The 21,152-nt window shown below is 46.6% G+C and overlaps 1 protein-coding gene across 1 annotated transcript; it reads right to left on the reverse strand.

The window, feature by feature from the left end:
* Positions 1–1,709: 1,709 nt before the first annotated feature.
* On the reverse strand, positions 1,710–20,240 carry CUNH3orf70 (chromosome unknown C3orf70 homolog). The gene is made up of 2 exons (XM_057429130.1): positions 19,884–20,240; positions 1,710–2,289 (listed from the first exon to the last, which is right to left on the reverse strand). Exons 1-2 carry the CDS (start codon positions 20,059–20,061, stop codon positions 1,733–1,735), a joined length of 735 nt encoding a protein of 244 aa, XP_057285113.1. The 5' UTR covers positions 20,062–20,240; the 3' UTR covers positions 1,710–1,732.
* Between the last annotated feature and the right edge of the window lie 912 nt (positions 20,241–21,152).

A 21,152-nucleotide genomic window follows, 5' to 3' on the forward strand; every position in this document is an offset into this window, starting at 1 on the left:
GTATTTCCAGGTGCTTTGTGAGGATGTTATCTGTTCATGCAATGACCCAAGTTCCTCATTTAACAAGCACTGCACTTCTTTGTGTTAAGTCATCAAAACTATAAACCCTATTATTTTTGTCTGAAGGTGTTAGTCTAAAAAGTACAGTATTACTTTATAACCATTAATGGTAAACTCCGAGCACACGCGCATGTGCACACACACACACTGTTGCCTAAACGCTTCCTAAAGATACTGATTACAAAGTGTATAAAATTAGTAGTACATTGTCAGGATACAGTGAGAGCGATGAGCCACCCTTGAACATGGACTATAATCTAGTATCAACCACTAAACTGTACACATTTATACAGCCTTATATTCACCAATGACTTCTGAAAGGTAAACAGCAAATACACCAAGAAGTTCAGTGATGCTGTTGAAAACACAGTTATTACTGACTCCAACCGATTCCAGCTCGCTGAAACCAGAAGGACATTGTTCTTTCATCAAGCAGGGCTGAAACCAACCCACAGTGAGACAGTTTGCTCTCAACCTGCGGGTTGAGGAACCCCTTGCTCAGGGCCTGCTCCTGAACTGGGTGCAAAGGAGCAGGAGCCGAAGCTTCCTCTCTCTGCTAGAACAACCTTAGGCTGTATTTTAACAAGTGTGCACACTCCTGAGCCCCTGGGCCACCTCCCCTGGGCACCTCCAGTCCCCAAGCTCTGCCGACACAGTGGTGTGGCTGGTAACTACTTGTGTAAAGTTCTGTTGTTATTCGGGCAGATGCAGGCCCTGAGGCCGTTTGGTCCTGAGTGCACGTGTCCGGCACCAAACAGCACAGCAGAGAGCAGCAGGCAGAGCCGAGGGTGGATTTTGTGTGTTTGGAGGTAGTCACTTCCTTTGCCAATTGTTTCGCACCCGGTCTAGCACGGTAGTAGTTAGATGGCCACGCTTCATCTCTGCCTTCTCCCTCTCCTGCTAAGCTGTGAAAGCCAGATCCCCTTCCTGAAATCCTTGTAGAGAAAAGGGACCAGTGGGATCCAGGCAACCAATCCCCCTCTGGGGCAACAGTTGCCTTCTCAGGAGATTCCAGAGCCTGACCTAACTCAGCAGATGCTCGGTGCATAGCCTGTAGTGAAGTTGGAGGCACTTTGTGCGTTCTGTAGCCTGCCACACCAACCTGCTGGAAGAGTGGTGCCAATGGCCTGCGAGAAGGATCGCACCAGCACAAAGAGGATGGACAATGCGCAAGGACAGGGAGATGGACAGAGCCTCTGGTTGCGGCACCTCACGTAGCTATTGGAGAAAGGATATGGGCTACTTGGTTTTGCTGCTTGCAGGCGTGCTGCACCAGCTCACCCTCTGTGCTTTGGAGGCCCATTGCAAACATCCTGACAGATGGAAACATCTCGAGTGGCACATCCTTGGATGGGAAGTAGTATATGATGTAACCCAGACCAAGAAAAGGGCCTGTTTCAGCTATAAAAGTCTTAAGATCTATCACTACCTTACGTGCAGACTTGGGAGATCTGATCAGGCCGAGAACATGCTCAGTGAACATGCTCAGAGAACATGCTCAGGCTGCTACTAGTTCACCAATATGCATGTCCTGTGACTGCACTCCCATGAGGAATCTGAAATATCAAGTGCACTGGAAAAAAAGGATTGTCAGAGAAAACAGAAAATAGAAATACTACAAAAGCAACATTACTGAGTGGGAACTGGACTGATCTGATACCAACTTGTTGGATCACACAGTGGTTTCTATAGTCTCAATCACCTCCATCTCGCACTGCGAGGGTGACAGGAGCGGGCATTCATCTGGTTCCCAGCTGCTATCCGGGCTGTAATCTTCTTCTGAACTTAGCTCAGCCACCCCCTCCGTGTCCTCATCACACGACTCCATGTAGTGAACCCCCACCGCATTGATCCCAGAGTCCTCAGAGCTGGAAGGGGACGAGCAGTGATCTGGTTTTGGTGTATTGCTCTCTTTTGTGATTAAGGCATTGCGAACAGGGACTTCCTCAGGCTTTATCTTGTGGGGCACGGGGGGAGGCTGCCTCTGCACGTAGCACATCTTCCCGTTGATGCATTTCACTCGGTAATTGTCAATGAAGAGGTCTGCGATGGTGCAGAACTGCGGGGAGTCAGGGGGCAGAGGGGGCTGGAAGACCGGGGCGAACTTCAGGAAGTGTTCGGTGAGCGACACAGAGATCTGGATGGTGTTTGTAGACTCCCGAGGACGAATGGGTATTTCAGTGCTGGGAAGCTGCTCTACGGGTGTCATGGGCTGATAGACGTATTTACCTGCGGGGAAAACAGAAAAGCAGCACTTAAAGATCATTATCTTTAAGTCAGAAACAAACTGATGACATGATGCTTGCCTTTGGCCATTAAGAACAACCAGCGGTTCCCTGTGCTCAGCAGCTGCTCTGTTTGCAATGGCCTCAGGGTCCTTAGTCCTCTCCTGGTATGGATTCTCTGATGCTTAATACTGTGCATAAGCACAATTGTCCTTACGCAGTCCTACTTCTCTCCCTGCCCCTGCTTTGAACACAGCTGCAGGACATCACTTAACTCTGGAAAATTAACTGCAGGGGCACAGCTCCATAGCTTTGAGGTGGGACAGATGGCAAGGCTGACAGCACCCCTTTCGAGGGGGACAAGAACTGAAAAGATGCTCAGACTTTGTTTTTTTCACCGAACACAGAGCAATTTGAGCTCATGTCTTTGCTATAATGATCAAGATTTTATTATATTATTATTATTCAAAATTACACCAAGTCTCCCTGCATGTGTTTCCCATTCTTTTTCTGGGGACTCAATTATGGTTTTCCATATTATAAACCAGAGATTCATACATGATTACAATTAGGACTTTAAAGCAGAAAATAAGGGAATTCTCAAGCCATAGAAATGCTTTTGGCATCCTGATTGTCTGCTTAAGTAGTAACAAAATAGGATTATGTTGATTTTCTACAGCTGAAACAAGTGTGAACTGAACATCTTTTAGTAAAGAAATAAATAAAAGAGTAGAAAATCAGTACTTTGTTAAGAAAAACTGAGAACCTGAGGCAACGCCTAAGCCTGTAAATGCTGCATTTTATTTGCATGAAGCCTCTGCAAGATTCATGTCTCTCTAGGGGCTCGTACACTGTGACAACACAGATTTCCAGAAGACCTACAAGTACTGGGGCTCGAGGAGGAGTTTTGATGTACGAGTTCAAATGCTTTGCCAAGGCAGAAAAGTACCACAGCACTGAAGGGCTGGTTTGGATGCTTGAAGCTCTCCAGGTAAGGGGCAGAAAGGCGCATTAATGAGTTGGGCTGTGCCGTGATGAGACCTGCCACGCATTCCTGTGCTTGCAGCTCAGAGGTAGGTGTAGCCCTTCTCCCCTGAATTACCCATTCCTCTGGAAAATCGGAGCAGTGATTGCGTTTCCACTCAGGGAGGCTGAGCGTGGCTTGGGACAGCAGCACTAGAGAAGGACTTTCCTCAAGGAAGGGACTGCTTGCCCTCCTTGCTATTCCTCTCTGCCATAAACAAATCCCAACCTCAGCCTGGGCATCCTTCCCAGACGTGGGAAGAGCTCTGACTGCAGCCAGTGCCCCTGCAGCAGGGTGAAAGCCCTGGGATAGGCTGAGGGATCCCAGCTCTTGGCTGCAGCAGCCTCCGGGGTGCTGGCTGGCTGCGCCAGGGCCCACGCACAGCCTGTGCTTTGCCAGCCCTGCTCCTGCACATCAGTGGGGAAGCCTGGAGCACTGGGAAGGCTTTTCCCACCCTTGCTGCACTATTGCTGTTGGAAGGGAAATGGCTCGTGTGACATCAGCCACGTCCCTCTGCTACGACATAACCTCCCATTGCTGCAGGATGGGGAGAACAGAGGAAGCTTCACAGAGAGCACAGAGCCAAGGGGAGCGTGCTGTGAGGAAGCCGACACTGGAAGTGGGCTCACAGGAACCAGCCATGCTGAGAACAGCCCAGCCCTGGAGACCAGCCAGAATGAGAGCAGTGAGACGGCAGCAGTGGGTGTGCAGGGGAAAAGAACATTTCATGAACAGATCTGACCAGCTCCCCTTGAATACCTCATCAAGCACTTCTTTCTTACAAGCTGTGGAATGATAATTGTTAACGGAGCTCACGGAAAAGCTCAGTGAAAATAAAAGATGCTTTTTTCCCTCCTGTTTGTGGCTGGATGACAGAAAATACAAAGCCATCCTCTCCACTTCCCATCTTTCCAACATACCATCGTCTAGAGACAAAACTCAGTGTGACTCAGAGGAATTAAGTGCCTGCATCAAACAACTGAACACTTCAACCGCAGGCAGAGCAGGGCCCTTATTCCTCTGGTGCCCTTTGGAGCAGCATCACAGATATTTCAGTACTGGTAGTCACTGCCTTGGGGGCAGGTGGGCAGACCCACTGTAACAGCAGCAGCCCACGGCTTCCTGCCATCCACTGCTCTCCAGAAATCCTTCTTTGGAATTAATGGCCATTAAAGATGCTCTTTTCTTGCAAAGCAATGCAGATGACCAATTAGTGTGCTGCTGGCTGGAATGCCTAGCATTCAGCTCATGGAAACTGAAATGCAGCCTACCCTTGCCTAAAACCACGATGCTGTATTTATTCCTCTATCTGGAGTGCTCCTGTGTGGGCTCCTATTCTCTTCCATTGACAACGAGTGATAAAAAAATTCTCAACTCAGTTTTGTGCCACCTCTACTTGAAGCATCCATGGATGCCGCTGGTGAAGGTTTTTAACAGGCTCAAGTAAAAAAGGTATCTGTACAACAGGGTTATATTTTTCCACTTAAAATAGCCACGATGTGCTGGCAGAAGGCTGGGAGGCAGTGTGGGGGAGAAAGCAGGGGGTTTAAGCCAAGCGTGGACATGGAATGATGAATCTTTGATTCATCAGCTTGACTTTTCCCCAAAAGAAGCAGGGGCAGGGGCAGATGAGGTGTTACCTGGGAGCTCAGCTGCTTGTTTTACCATTGCACCAGCACGAGGTAGTCCTCTGTGTGTTTCAAAATTGCCCTGCTGGCACTAATTTCAAGGTAAAAGAAAACAGCTGCTACTCTGTTAACAGAGGATTTGGGATCTCCATGTGTGTGACCCTGGAACAGCTCAAAGTTTCCTCATGTTCCAAGGACAAGCTCTGCCAGGGTAAACCAGGAACTGCCCAATGGAAAAACCAAGTTTTTCTCCAGGAACTTATTTCTACACTTCCTTAGAATTCTGGTACAAGTTTGTTAAGTTTTAGCTTGTTTTAGGGCCAAGTTTATTTCAGATTAAACTTGTGGTTTAGAACAGGATCAGATCTCTTTAAGGGGTGCTCGTACTCACAGCTGGGACTGTCAGACTGAATCACGGACAAAGCTGTGATTGCAGCCTCCGTTACAACTCTTTAGCCTACATAATGTGTGTAAATGCATCAGCCATGATACAGCCAATGAAAAATAAATGCAGAAACTTAAAAATAAGATGTGCCTCTGCCCCTGCAGCTTGCGAGCTTTTCCCAGAAAATTATCCAAAAGCATGAGCCCCAAAGTTCTTTTAATATTTGTATGAAAAAATAACAGCCTGATTGAACTCTCACTGAAATCAAGAAAAGTATTTCTGCTGACTTCAAACAGCTGGCAAAAGCGTATGATAAAATAGTGTTTGGGGCACCTATTCCGATGCATTCCTTTCAATATGCTAGCATGTAATTGATTGCCTACTTATTCCAACCAAGTCAGTTGAAGAACTCTGCAGTTGAGCTGTACTGATGAATGCTCCCGTAAATTACGGTGTCTTGTACAAATCCAGATGTCAGACTAGACACTGCGCTGCAAGCTGTTTCCTGGGTCACCTGCCACCGCTGCCTACGCGGAAGATGGTAATTCAGTGGAGGAAAAACTCCGCACGTGCTGAACACGTGTCCAAAATTAAACTGCAGCTCCTGTGAGAAGCAGTTTGCTGCGTGTGCACAAGTCTGGGAAGTTCTCGAGCACTGCAACAGCCGCTGTGGGGAAGCGGTAGTTCTGGCTCTGCAGTTCCACCACTATGGCAAAAAGGCTCAGGGTGAAAAACAGCCCATTCCTCTCCTGGGCGTTTAACAGGAAACGTGTGAAACGAGGCTCTGACAAAACTCTCATCATGGTAAGTCTCAATTACCCATGACAGTCATATGCTAACAGATGAGATAATGAAATACGAGGCAACAAGAAGCAGGTACGTAGGCTACACTGAACTGTTGTGCCTGCCTGCACCAGTATCTACACTTGCTGCTGTTATGTACTGGTGAACTGTTACCCGCCATAAACACTGCTCCTCTTGGATCCCAGTCACACAGTTAGAGCCATTGGAGCACAATTAAGACGGACTGATTCTTTTTTCCATTTCTTCATGATTCAGCTGACCCTTGTGAAAGCCTAAAAACCAAATTAGCACACACTAATGGCAATACTTAACTGCAAAACCACTATTCACCGTGCCCAAGGAAGTAAGTTCTGGGCAGTGCTTATCTCCCTGCTTCTCTGTTCACAGGAATAGGATTTTTATTGCCAAACCGGATGGAGGCTGTTCACCAGAGCCATGCCTCCATGCCCCCAGTGCCACCTGCCAGCACGTTAAGGCAGAACCCAGCAGAGCAGTAAGCTCTATCACGACCTGCAGAACTCCAGCAAACCCCTGCACCACGGAAAACTGTTTATCCCCAAAAGCAGACACATACTTCCATGTACTATCTATTTAAAGCCTGTTTGTGGCTTTGATTACCAGAACTATATGGTTGATTGATTGGAAGCTGTATTATAGTGTTCCTGCTTACAAAACCATAAATACATACCCGCCTTCAGAAGCGAGCCATGAGGTCATTTCTGTTTTTTTGCTAATTGAGCAGTCTGCATGCATCCTCACTGAACAGGCACAGCAGCAATTTCCATGGCTAATACAAAGTAACTTAACCATGAAATAAGCAGAGGTGCTGCTTGAAGATTTTAGTCTCCACTTCCCTTCATCCTGGTGTTCCAGTTTACCTCTGGCACTCATTAACATGTTTGGCATGTTAAAAAGACCATACTAAATGCATTATTCAGCAGCGAGATTTCTCATCACAAACCCTCAGTTTTTCCCTCTCAGAATGCTACCTTGGAGGATATTTTGCCCATAACACCATGAAGTGTACTGCGCTTTAGGAAATGGTGAAAGATAGCTGAGGGTCTTATGAGTCTAAGTCAGTGATACATATTGTGTGTATCTGTTTGCATGCACGACATTTAGACATCTTTTAACTGAAACATAAAAGCTTTTTTTCATACATATTCTTTCCCCTACAGGTGCTTGGACAAGTACTTCTACACACTCCAATCTGTCAGCTCATTTACTCTCCAAAGAGCAGCAAGGTTAACAAAGACCTGCTGACCGTACGTTATTTAACATAACCTGGCTCATTTCGACCAGTATGGCCGAGGAACTGCTCCCATGCACCTGAGCTGGGTGCTTGTGGTGAAAGAATCTAACCAACAGACACTGGGGGAGAACCAGCTCTAACCCCACTGGAGATTCCACTGCCTTTGGCTGCGGTGTGTGCTTTGGAGAGGATGAAGCAGTGGCTTCAAAGGCAGGGCAAAGCACATGGGCTGATATTTGGGCAGCTGGTTGTTCCCACTGGGTGAGGGTATGCAAAAGGCCTATGGAGGTGGTGCCCATGGTTTGAGAGCAGAGAGCTGATTGTTAAATGCTGGTGACTGTTTTCTGCTTGAACCTATACCTTTCTAATGGCATCAGTGATCTTCCATTGCAGTCAGCTGTGACTCTTACTCCAGCCCTGCAAGGATCTTGTATTGCCACACAGAACCCTGCCAAAACAGATCAGCTTACGTGGGAGGGGAAATTGGTCCCACTATGAAAAACATGGAAAAAAACCCAAACTAATTAGATACTTCACAGCTTTGAAGGAGTGAATGCAAAGCAAGTATTAATCATGTATGTATAAGAGGAGACAGTGTTAGCTTGGAGGGATTCTGCATTACTCCAAGGAGAGTTCATGGCAAGGCTGCTCTTCCACATTTCTCTGCGTGGGGAGACTTTGGAGATCAGCTTCTTGAGCTCTAGCTTTCTGCACAGCAAAAGATGGACAACTCCCAAACATTATTCCAGTGGGAGTTGTTTCCTATGTCATCAGAGTGGCAGGAGAGACAAGTCTGTTTCTTTAGGAAAAGCTGACTGGAAGCACACCCCTCTGACATCTGAATGAAGTTGTCTCGCAGGTGATGACAGCTACAAGCTGGAGTCCTGTGTTGCTGCCTGGATTGGCACTGTAACCCAAGGACCATGTATAAACTGTCAAACACCCAGCTGGTTTTCCAAGCTCCCCGTGGCGGTGGGTGGCACTGGTGGCAGACAGTTCTGCCGTGCCAGACTGGCCCACGGTCGGACCCAGCCCGTACAAGGGAAGGAAGCAGGTTTCATTTCAACACTGACAAAGCAGAAAGTCAGAGGGATGGTTTTCATCTTCTACAGGGTAAAGCAAAGCTCACTGCCCACAGTCCAGAGATGTATACTGAAGGACACTCCACACCCTAAACCTGCTTAAAGTACCTACTATATTCAGCAGAGAAGTGTGATAGTGGTCTGAGTTACACTGGGATACTGCCTTCCATCCCCGCAGGCTGCAACAGAGGATAAAATGACTGCCTCTGGCCTTTCTCCCTCTTTCTCTCTCCACTTATATGCACAGCTTGGAACAACAAACCTTTGCAAACAAAGATTACCCTAACTATAAATATTCACCAAGGACTATAATAGCTTCAAATTACACTTTGCATAGAGCATAGTAATAGCTCTTCCAGAGGGGAGAGAACAAATGGAAGGAGAAACCCTGGACTACATTTACAGATGTCAGATGTTAAAAAAAAAGCCCACCCTAACCCAGTTTCCATTCCTTTGTATCGTACGGAATAGCCATCATGGCATATGTAGCAAAACATTATGGGCTGTGTTAGGAACATGAGACAGAGAATAAGCCACCAGAGGAAAAGAAAATTTCAGGACACAGGCACTGCCAGATTTAAAGTGCAAGATCAAATAAAGCTGAACTGTGCTATTGGTGGCCATAATGAAGCACAACTGAAGTGTTTGTCAACGTGGAAGGAGCCTTGTAGATGAAGATATGCAATACCTTAATGGAAGTGATACCTTGCCCTGAGCTTCTTCTAAAGAACTTTGAAAATGCACTGAATTTGTTCAAACAAATTTCTAGTGTGGGGAAGGCAAACGGAACATCCTGCATGTTTCCAGTACTTCTTGAATAGCTGGAAGGCATAATAAGTGACCGTAAAAGAGACTCCAAGGATACAAGTCAGCTCTGCAAAGGAACACCAGTTACCCTACCACCACCATAAATGAAAAAGAAGTCATGCAACAGGACCTTAGCCTGGAAATATACCAGGAAACATTAGCAGACTCTGACCTAACTGAAGTGTATCATCACAAACAGCACCTTTGCACAGAATCACCTACTTCAGAGCACTAACAAATCCATCCCATTCCCAACCTCATCCAAGCACAGAAAAGAATCGGTCTAGCAGTGTTTCTACAGTGGTGATTTTGAACAGTTGCCAGTTCTCAGGTGACTGAGAGGTGTTCCCTCTCATTGCTGAATAGCAGAAACATCTGTGACAGCCCTTGACTTGATGAGCCATAAGCTTTTCACAAGAAACCAAGAAGGGGGGGGGGGGGGGAACGGAAAGTTTTTCTTCATCAAATTTGTATTTTAATGCCCTTTTGTCTTGATCTGTTTTAAATACAAAGAGGATCATGACGGTACATGCTGTGAGCTGTCTAAGCCTTTGAGGTTTTTCTGTGCACCTCCCTTTAGAGCAGGTAACTCTTAAATGCAAACAGACCCTGCAGCTTTCTTCTGTCATCCCTGCTCTTTCCTCTCATTGCTTGCATGAATTTACCGGAGTTAGAGAAAAAGCAACCCAGAGAGCTTGAGAAATGTTTCACGTAGCTATAAACCCTCTTGAAGGGGACACATTTGCTTATTAACCATTGTTAGGGAACAGAATATTGACACCCAGTGAACAACAATGCACACCACACGTGTGTCCTGAAAGGAGCTGTTTCATTTCAGTACCCATGAGAAGTGCCATAAAGGGGAGAACAGCCACGTTTGCACATTTCCCTGAAAAGATTTGTCCTTCAAGTTATGCTACATTTTCTTAAAAAAAATCAGTACAAAAAATAGAAAAAAAAAAAAAAAGCTTAGTGCTAAATATTTATTCTGCAAAACCATCCCTGTGCACCATCTGCTCAAGCTTCAGCATCCCATCATTTTCATGCAGACAGACAGTGTGCTGATATGGTAACTGATCAGCACAGATCAGTGTCAGAAGCTACCTAGAAAATGAAGGCATTTCCTGCTATAGAGAAATCACAGGCACTAGGGAGACAAGTTATAATCTCGTTCAGGTGTGCAGTACATACCGCAGAGGGGCACCCATGAGCCCCTGTATACCATGGGACTGTTTTCCTGTGAATTCTCAAATAAGCAGAACAGTTCATGGGTTCTTCAAGTCCTCTCCAAAGGACTGTACCATGCAAGAAAGACCCATACTCTGCACCCACAGGAGACAGCCTGGACGGACAACTGAGTCAGGAGATTGGCTTTTGCAGCTTGGAACAGGCACACCTTTACGGCTACAGCCTGTTCTTCTGGTGGGCTGACAGGAGAAACAACGGCATATGTGGTGTGCTGTACCTATGCTGCTGCCTTCCTCATGTCAGAATGCTGGGTTTCCTGCTGTGCAGTGGCCTTACCAGAGCCCAAGCTTTCTTGGCTTGACAAACAACACATTCTTTAACTTCACTGAGGGTAACAGTGTCCTTATTATCAGTACAGGCCATTCTTTTAACCCCCATACTATTCCTTTTTCTGCTGCCTATCTACACACATTGCCATTCATACTTCAAACCATTTTTCGTGTTTCTATTACAGAACCCATTTCTGGAGAATTTAAAGGGCTGCTCTCCTGGCTTGCACCCAAAATATATCACCACATGGAATTGATGTGTGTAGGTATGGATACCAACTGTTCCCTTAGGGGGTATGGGCTCCAGCAACATTCTGCATGAGCAAACAGATGAAGTGCCACCACTGGAGGAGAGGAGGAGGAGGGCCATCATGTCACACAGTGCTACTGAGGGCAAATGGCAGGCAAAGCAGCTGGACGACTCAGGTGGGAGCAAACACTACCAGAGAGGTAAGAGCACTGCACTTGATTTCATACTCAGAGAGCCAAGATCTCACAAGACCAGCTGAGGAATGCTAAGGTCTAGTGGCACAGGGTAGGAAAAACAAGGAAAAATGTGTCTCTTTTTGCCTGCCCTGCCTATAGGCAGGCAAATGGTGGACTGCAGAAAGGTTGCAAGAGTAGATCAGTCCACCCTGGCACACCTCATGGTCTGAAGCTTTCACCAGGGACAAGTGGCACTTGTGAATGCAAACATCTGCAATGTGGCTCAGGATCAGCAAAGCACTGAAATGCCAACAACACAGGCAGCTACACAGCATGAAGCAGACAAGCACCCTGCCTGAAACTGCTGCAGGTGTGCTCCAGCACCAGTGTCATGCATCAAGCAGTGAGAGGGACAACAGCAGAACATGCTCTCACTGGGCACAGCAGGGAGAGTATCTCAGGGCTGGGTGCAAGTACACAAGCAAAACATGCAGTTTTGAGAGCACATGTGTGGGCTCTCAAGTTCCACAGCCACCAGTGAGGACAAGAATACAAATGCATGCCTCTTGTTGAAACTGTTTTACAACATAGGTTATGTACGAATTCCAACTGTTACGTTGCCTAAATTAAAGTATGGGTATACTAAAAACAAGGCCCAGTTGCCAAGCAATCAGATTTTACTTTCCCAGTAGGTTTTTGACTTCCGTCTACGTGAATAAACTCAGCTACTGGCAAAAACATCTCCAAATTGCACCAACTGCACTTCTTGAATTCTGTGATCAGTCATACATAAAAACTGATCAGTGGCAGAATCAAAGCTGTCATGAAAACATACTCTGTATGTTGTGGGAAGATGAATCCATGAAGGTGCTGGAATAAAAACCACAACACACTAAAACAGGGTCACTTTATATGCAGAGAGAGAGAGGTACATATATATATATATATATATGCACTACCTGGAATTCAATTTACCGTTAACCAGGTTTTTACATTAATATAAGCTTGTGCCATCCATCAACAGCTAAGCCCACACTGTCACAGTTATCATTCTGAAACATCTTACAATGTTTATAAGTAAAGCATTTTGCTTTTTGTCCTTTAGAAAAACAAGAATTTCTGGTATAGCCTTATCAGTGTGCAGAACTAAGTTACCAAGACTTGACATGAGTCATGAAGCATAAGGCAACATTGGTTAAATTGAGAGCCATTACATAAAACCACCCCAAGATCTGCATCCTTTACAAGCCCAGCTCTGCTGGTTGCGTCAACAGGAGCAGCAACAAAACATGCTTGATGAGTACACAGGTGCTGCCCGGAAATTCAAGGTCCTGTGCCAAGTACCTGAAAGCCCTTTTCAGTGCTTCCAGCAAACCTGAGCACACTGTCAGCTCTGCAGACCTGCAGGATGGAAGCCATGAAGATTACAATCTTGTGACTCAGTTTTGTCTCATAGGGCAATGCAAGGGTATGACCACGGGCTGCAGTTCAAGACACTTCCATCAATAACCACGAGAGCAAGGATAATATGTTAGAAGGCACTGCAGTTACACACTTCTGCATTTAGGCGCTTGGAGTAAGCACATTCACAGATTCAAGCTGGCAAACAGATTTCCTCACCTACAGAGTCCAGGAAGGAAGCCACACACTTGCCACAGGCATTGTACTCCAATACAAATGTTATCTTTGAGCTGTTACTTTGCAGTGAGAAAAGTGCCTGAAACCTTTTACTAGAATGAAGATCTCCGAGCAGGAGCAGAGGCGCTGCCTTCACCAAGAAGCCTTTTAGAGTGCCCTGAATTCACAAGACAACCACACCAGCTGACAGGATGCAATGATAATTAACTTTTCTTTTGGAATTACTTGCTTCTCGGAGGAAACATCCAGAGACTTGTCATTTTAGGGTGGTCCTGAGCAGGCTTTATGAAAACAGTGGGTTAACCTTTCAAGCAACTATAGAGAAGGGTCATTTAGCTGCAAATCTCAGAGGCTCTTACTAGCAGATCATTGAGTTTTGGGCAAGCAGACATAATAATTTGTGCATCACGCTCTTCAGATGGATGGACAGATTACAAAACACAGCCTCACAGTCATGCATGACAAACAAGAGTTTTTGGCTGGCAGGAAGTGTTTTGGTACACAAGGCCTCTTTTTCTCAGGTCTTTTGGAGAAAGAAGTGCAGTGATTTCTATTCAAGCCTGTATGAAACATAGAAGATTTAGTCCTACAGGGTGTACTTACAGCAAGTAACTTGAACTCAAGGATTTTCTTGTGGTCTATTCCTCTTAAGTGGTATCAGGGGTTTTATTAATAGTAATAGAACATGTATGTCTCCTTACTATAATACATAACTGCATTATAGTAAGGATTTCAAAATTAATGTCAGCAGGTTCTTTTAAAGGCACTGATGTTCCCACAGGGTATGATGAATCTACACCTGTGGTTTCTCTTTCAGAGACACAGCATCAATAGTACATTCATATTGTGAACTGCAGATTATAACTAAAAGCAGAGCAACAAAATGCCATCCAGGTCCAGAATGGTGCACCCATCAAAACTGGTGGATAAGTGTTTTCCCTTAGAGTAACACTTCAGAATATATTAAGCTGACATTCTCTCCTTCATTATGTACAGCTTAGTGAAATGAAGCTGGAACATCATAGCTCTTCAAAATACAGGTGAAGAGAAGATCTTGCACAGCCACAGGCATCAAATCCTCATTAAAAGCCTTTTCCCATTACAAGCTGAAAGATCCACCTTTCTGTGGCTCTTGCCTGGTGCTCAGCATAATGCCTTGCTTGTGCACAAACATTTTGTCCACATACACACGCTTAAACTGGATGTATGTTCAAATCCTTTTCACAGCAAAAGCAAATGAAAAAAGCCTGTATCTCCTGCGCCTTGTAATCATCCTCTCATCAAGACAAACCATGTTTTCAGAGAACCCTCAGGTCCAGTTTTCAGAGAACACCCAGATCCAGTTCCTAGTCCCACTACTCCATTCCTTTAGACAGTTTCCCACAAAGAAAAATGTATGATATGCTCCAAATATTCAGGTTCAGAATTTAGAAGATAAGCATGTGACAACTCCCTTTTCATGTTTATCCAACAACTCAATCATCAGGATGTAGTTTTGCCCTGTAGAAGAGCACTGCTAGAAATTCAAGTTGCCACCACAAGTGCCAGGCTAGCTATTTCCAGTCTGCATTACCTGTTGCAGAGACACAAGTGAAGCACTGGTACACTACTGCCCTTCTGCTCTCTCCTGGATGTGGCAGAGAGCCACCAAAAAGCCAATATAAAGAAACCCCCTCCAGGACACAAGCAAGGCTTTTGGAGATCTACAATGTGTGCAGTGCTACAGAGCACCCAAGGGCTCATTTTAGGATCCCCCTCCAGGGCAGTAGCTGCTTCTCTAACATGAACTGACATGAACTTCTCCAACAGAAACTCTCTGGCAGGCAGACACAGCCCCTCTTTAGACCCTCCCTCCCCCCTCCACCTCTGTCATGGTACACTTGAATACCGTCAATAACCATTTTAGCTCTCTTACCAGTGATCTGTTGCAGGAAACTTAAAGGCTGCCTTGCTGATTCCCTGCTTACAGTTCCCATAGGCAGACTGGGGTCTGAATAATTACATGGGCTTCAAAGATTGTCAAAGCCCCTGCTGATCGCTTCTGTTGCTTGAGAGGTGGGAGAGACACCACAGAAAAGCTACTGGTGTGCAGAGCTACCTAAATGCTGCACACATCCTTGCATAGCAGGGGAAAATACCAGCTCCTGGTGCATGGAACTAGCGTGTGCACGCTGCCAGAGGACAGCAAGGAGATGTGATGTGACATTTGAGAGCACATCTTTCTCTCTGGAAGAGGTATAACCAAGGCTGGCCTCAATGGAGAGGGACAACAAAACTATTTTTTTAATTTCTTTTTTTTTAAATTTTAAAAATGTTACCAAAGAAAACCACTGGTATTTCAAGCAAAAAAGAATGTACGGAACAAGTATCTGCTCAGAGTACACCCAGGTGCAGTGACTGATTTGCTTCATTCCCTGGCAGCAGCTGTGGGAGATTGTTAATCACCTCTCCCCACTCAAACACACAGCAGAGACTGACTGCAGACCCAAAACTACAACTGGCTTGTGCACCTCCAGGGGACTTGCAGATGCCTCTAAAACAGACACAGTGAGGAAGCAATGGAGCTTGCCCTGAGAATGAAGAGAAATCCTGGGCTTCCTGCTCAGTTGGCAGATGAACAAGCAATTCAAGTATATTTGCATTCTGCATCCCCAGAATATGTGCTGGCACAGCCAATATCAGGTAAGTCCTCCTCTCCTTACTCAGAAAACACAAGCCCTCCACGGTGTGCCACCCATCCTATAAAACCATGTTCTCTTGGCCAAGGAATGACAGTTTCTTGGGTTTCCTGCCAAGCCTGCCTGACCTCATGCAGAAACTGGCAGGTCTGCATCTAAACTCGGGGCATAACAGTCCCATAATTACGTGATGCATTCCAGGGAGCAGGAAGCTATTTCAAGGCAGACCTCCAACTGCTACACACCACTTAGCAAAACACAAGGGCAGGGGAGCACTCCTGTTTTTTAAAACCTCTGCTGTCACAACAATTTACACTTCTGAGCCTAACAACTGCTTTTTTCCCTTTCTGACCACCCAAAGGAGACCCACAGCTTTCATCCATGATCAGTTTGTTTCCTTGTAAATGGTCCCAACAGCCGAATCTCGCAGAAGTGGCAAATTGAAATTCATTTGCTGCATTTATTTTTAATATATGTAAGAGGATTTAAGTATCTAAAAGCCTGCTTTTTTGATGCTGATCATGGAAAGGCTAATACAAGGTAGCAGAATTACTATCTGTTGATAGTATTATATTGCTGCGAAACGAGTGTTGTGGAACCATTATTCATGACATATTCTTGATAACTGCAACATAACGTACTGAGTTTTACACAGTATTTTAACATAATGCAAGAAATTCAAATTAAGAAATACAGTTGCAACAGAACACCTTATTTTGCACTGTCCAGTGATGAAGCCAATCTTGTATCAAGTGTGGTGCTTTCTCTGGTGGGCTAGTTCTTAGGAAGTAAAATCAAAGTCCTGCTGTCAATACAGATGTAACCCCAAGGATTTGAGCCCTTCTGACAGAAGCTGGCGCCACTACACGGCCAGCAGCCTCACAGACAGCGTCAGTGCAAATCAGAGCTGCAGCAGAAATCCAGAGGTGAGGAAAGGAAGGCAGGTGCCTTGCTGCAGACCTGCCTCTGGCGCATGTTTTCTCTGACTTCTGGAAAAAGTAGATCTGAGTAATTTAAGGCTCTAACCTGCATCTAATAAACAAAACCTCACAAGGCTGTCACACGGAAGGGGAGGAAGGTGTACAGGGGACTGTCACCCTGGCAAGGGGAATGCACGCAGGGATAGACTGAAAGGGCACAGCACAAGCAAGAGAAATGTGTAAATGGACAAACTTAGGGGCTGAAGCCGAAACACCTTCTTCCCTATGGGAAAGAGGAGTCAGAAGGCTTAAACCCTCATCCTGCTTCCACATGGAGACAGGAGTGTATAGATAGATGTCTGGCAGCACAGAGGGGAACGATGCTGTAGATACCTGCTGCAGCAGGATACAGGGTGCTGCCTGCTTTCCCGGATCCCTGATGCCCACAGAGCCAGGCAGTGACACCCTACGCATCCTGCCAGCCCTCACTCCTGCAGCCTCTCCAGGCCCACTGGTGCTGCACATCTTGTGTGCACCTGCTTACAGATTTTAGTTGGGTTCAGACCTCCCAGGCACAGGGGCACACTAGAAAACCATCTCCCATCTCAGAGGGAAATCTGCTACTCACCAAGCCCAAAACTGACTGAAAATGACCTGAAATAAACTCCCAGGCTTAGACACAGAAGTCATACAGGTACCCACAGCACTTGAGGTTCTTGGAGCTGTTTGGATACACAACAGTCTCTGTAATTTTGCCCGCCAGCTATTATTGCCATTTTATGGAGAAAGAAACATCAGAGGTAAAGAGAGCCCTTAAAGTATTGTTCACTTCAGAGCGTGCCAACAAAAATGGCTTTGGGGAATTCAGACTAGGTTCTTTCTCAATTATTACTTCTATAGCCTAGTGGCTCTGCAACACTAAATTGCCTCTGTCATTGAAGTAAGCAGATGTAATCCTGAATACACATGAGAAGACAATCTACTCACCGTAGTGGTGGTGAGTTTTTGTAATTTTTCAGTGTAAGTGCACTTTAACCGAGTTGACATTCTCCAGGACCTCGGACACTGATGGAAAATAATACTTCAAAGGCCTTTTTAATTGATGTAGAGCTTCCTGTACCCCAACACAGCTCTTAAGAGTCACAGAAAACCACTTTCAAGAACCCTCTGAGAATTCCCAAGTCAATATTACAGTACTATGTTTATGGAAGATAACTCCCAACACTGTTTAATTACATCTCTGACCTCTATATGATTTTCCATTATGGGCCTCATTCTCACTCCTTTTAAGTCCAACTCAACTCATTCTGCAGGAGCAGGATACAAAGCGATCCTTAGCTCTGAAAGTGCACGAGGACATAAGGAGGCAAGAAGGAGCACGTCTTCATCACTGTCAGAAGATTAAACAAGAAAAGACCTCATTTAAAATAGTTTCATGGGGCAAATATATCTCAAAGGTTCCTTAGTCATACAGGAGGAATTAAGAAGGAAGTCCATACTTCTTACAAAAGCTTTAATTACATTTAAATCTTGTGATTGCCCCACGGAAGCTCAGGGTTGGATACGATCTTGTGTGGTCCTTCCAAGAGGGAATCAGCTCCAAGCAACTCGTAAAAGACACCAGCCTAAGCCTTCTTTAAAGGCTTTCAAAGACCGTGATTTCTCACTTTAAGTACTCTGTTCTATTGATTCATTTCTTTTCCTAGTTAAAATATTTTCCAATATCCAAACCTACATTTTTCTTGCCACAGGTAAGTGGTAACTGGTTATTTACTAAGTCTGTGCAGAGGACTAGAACACAGCTTTCTTTGCAAGGCCACCTTTACACTTTGCAAAGCTCCTCTACCCTCCCTCCATCAGTCTTTTACCGCAAAAGAAACCCCTCTGCTTTTGCACCCTGCTGTAAATCATATTTTCTAAGCTGATCTCCTACAGAACCTCCCCAATTCTCTGACAGCTTTTTGAAGTGCAATGCTCAAAACCAAGCTCATCAGTCTGGTTTCATCACTGCTGAGCTGAAGAGACTAATTAAATTGCAAGCTTGCAATGCTCCTGTTAATGCATCCCCAAGTGAAGGCTCGGGTTCTGGTTTGGGATTTTTACCAGAAAGGCCTCCTGCTGCTGACGCACACTGAGTTTGCGATCCACCTTAATCCCCAGATCCTTCTCCACAATGTTACTTCTCCTGATGTTCCCAGCTCTGCATTTGGTTTCCCCTTCCCAAGATGATCCCCAATTGATTTCAGGTAACACCACCAGTTTATCAACACCATTTTGAGCTCTGATTCTGTACTCCAGCATGCGTATATGCTCATCTATCTTGATGGCGACCACAACTGAGACCAGAGACGTTTTGGAAAAGAGTGTATCTAGGTCACAACTTGAGGGCCTTCGTGTTACCTATGAAGTGCCAATGAGTCATCCCTGTCTCTGTGCAGCAGGTGACTACAGTACCTTCTCACATAGCCACTTGTGCCACCACACAGTACTCATTTCAGGGCACAGGCAGCAAAAACAAGCCATTTTTCTGAAGTGATTTCAAATGAACCCCAAATCAAGGCAAAATTCCTGGAATGTGTATTTAATTCCAATAGAAGCTCCAAATAAAAGGTGGCTTTTCCCCATCAGGGGTGTGTATGTGAGAGGGAATCCATGTAGGAGATTAAACTACAAGGAGAGATGGCGACAGACTCTAAAAAAAGGGGATGTCAGGAGTCAAGGGATACCTTCAGCAGCACCAAGCAACCCTCACATAAGTGTCCAACATTAACCCCAACCATTCAGGCTTTAAGATCTCCAAAACACAGTACGACCTAAGTACACAGCTCCACCACCACTTCCTGACCTCGTATCGACCCACTGTTTGAAAAGCCTGCTCTTCAACGCTATATGTGATTAATTATTCATCAAACTATGTTTGGACATCTACAGTTCAATCCCAGCCTCCATTACTATACGCATTAGTACCTGAATACAGATATTAAACTGGTCGGGCGCCTTTTCAACAGAATCGGATCAACGCCGGGTTTTAAAGCAGTCACTGTTACATAGATACCCTAAAGCACTTCTCTACTCGGAAGGGTTTTTAAACCGCACGCCTGCAAAAATAAGACAGTTAGACCCGAGAACGAAGTGAACGCTAGTGAACGCCCGCTCCATGAGGACAGCGGTACGCAGCACCAGCGGGGTGCCACAGCAGCTCTGAGGGGTGTCCGGACGCCAGGCCCTGAGGCAGCTCTCGAGCCCCGCCGCCGCCCCAAGTTCGGGGTCCCACCGCATCAGCCTCAACGCCGGGGTCCCCACTGCGGCCGCCAAGCAGGCAGGGGCAGCTGGGGGAGGACTGGACTGGACGGGACGGGGCGGTGAGGCGGGCCCCGGTCAGCGCGGCGCGCGGGGACCGTTGGGGCCGCGCGGTAGGGTCGCTCACACTCACTCACAGTGGCACCATCCGAGGTGGCAGCACCAGTGCAGGCGGAAGCAGCGGCCGTGGCTGTGCGTGGCGCAGAGCGAGAGCCCGTCGCAGGGCTGGAAGTCGGGTCTGCCCGCGCAGCTGCGGGCCAGCGCCTGAGCCTCGTCCAGCTTCTCGCTCTTCGCCGCCGCCGCCGCCCCGCTCATGGCGCCGCCGCTCCGCCCGCAGCCCCCGCGCCGCAGCGGCCAGCAGGAGGAGGAGAAGGAAAAGAAGGAGGTGGAGGAGGAGGAGAAGGAAGAGTAGGAGGAGAAGGCGCCGAGCCGCAGCGGGGACCGCCCGCCCGCCCAGCGCCGCGGGGGACAGCGCCGCGGGCAGGGCCCGGCCGCCCCGCCCCGCCGGCTCCGCCCGTCCTTCGGCACCGCCCGCAGCCGGGACCGGTAACCCTGGGGAGCCCGGGCTGTGAGCTCGGGGGCCGCCCTGCGCACGGGGGTTACACTGAGAGCACCTGCCGCAGTGAGCTTGGACCCGCTGTGAGATTTACCTGATTTTCAAAGGTCTCCTGTAGGTGCAGGAGCACACGTGCACCGGTAGAGACCAACCCTGGCTGGGCCAGCCTGGCTCCCAGCAGAGGTGAGCAATGCCGGCAGGCCACGGTGCCAGGCATTTAGTTCATGGAGCATCCATCCCCTGCTTGCCTCTGCCATGGTAGGGCGTGAAGAGCTCCAATCTGGACCCTGCCTGGCATGTTAAATGATATCCAGGCATCTTTGCATCTGAACAGCAGCCTCCAAGGAGCACGAGAAGGAGGCAAGCAGGCTCGATTATGTGACCAGGTACAAGTGATCTGAGTGTTCCAAGTGTGTGGCACTTGGCGATTTTACCAGATGGCATGGACAAAGATCACCCCTGCGAGTCAACGAACCAGGAGACTGAGCTGTACACGTGGGCTGTGGCAGAGGCAGTTGTTGTTTTATTCTTCTTGCTACTTATTCTCAGGTCATCTAATGAGGAAACTATTTCTTTCTATGCATGCAGTAATTTTAAAACAGATAACCTTTGTCTTCCATTTCTGTAAAATATCGGTAGATACAATTTTGATTAATAATGGAAGTGTATTGTTATTCTCTGACAATCATATCTTCAGGCCAGAATTAAAGTTTGGATTTATCTTGAGCAGGGGCAACATGATTTGGTTTCCTAAGTGTAGTGGTGGGCTTGTTCCCCTGTCATGTTTGAAAGTAAACTGTTTTTGTTGCCCCTCTGCTCAGTAGTAGGAGAGTTGAATTCAGCTTTCTGT

This window comes from Pezoporus wallicus, unplaced genomic scaffold (assembly GCF_028554395.1).
Source record: "Pezoporus wallicus isolate ANWC-B61680 ecotype Strahan unplaced genomic scaffold, APGP_CSIRO_Pwel_v1 contig_593, whole genome shotgun sequence".
Lineage (NCBI taxonomy): Eukaryota > Metazoa > Chordata > Aves > Psittaciformes > Psittacidae > Pezoporus > Pezoporus wallicus.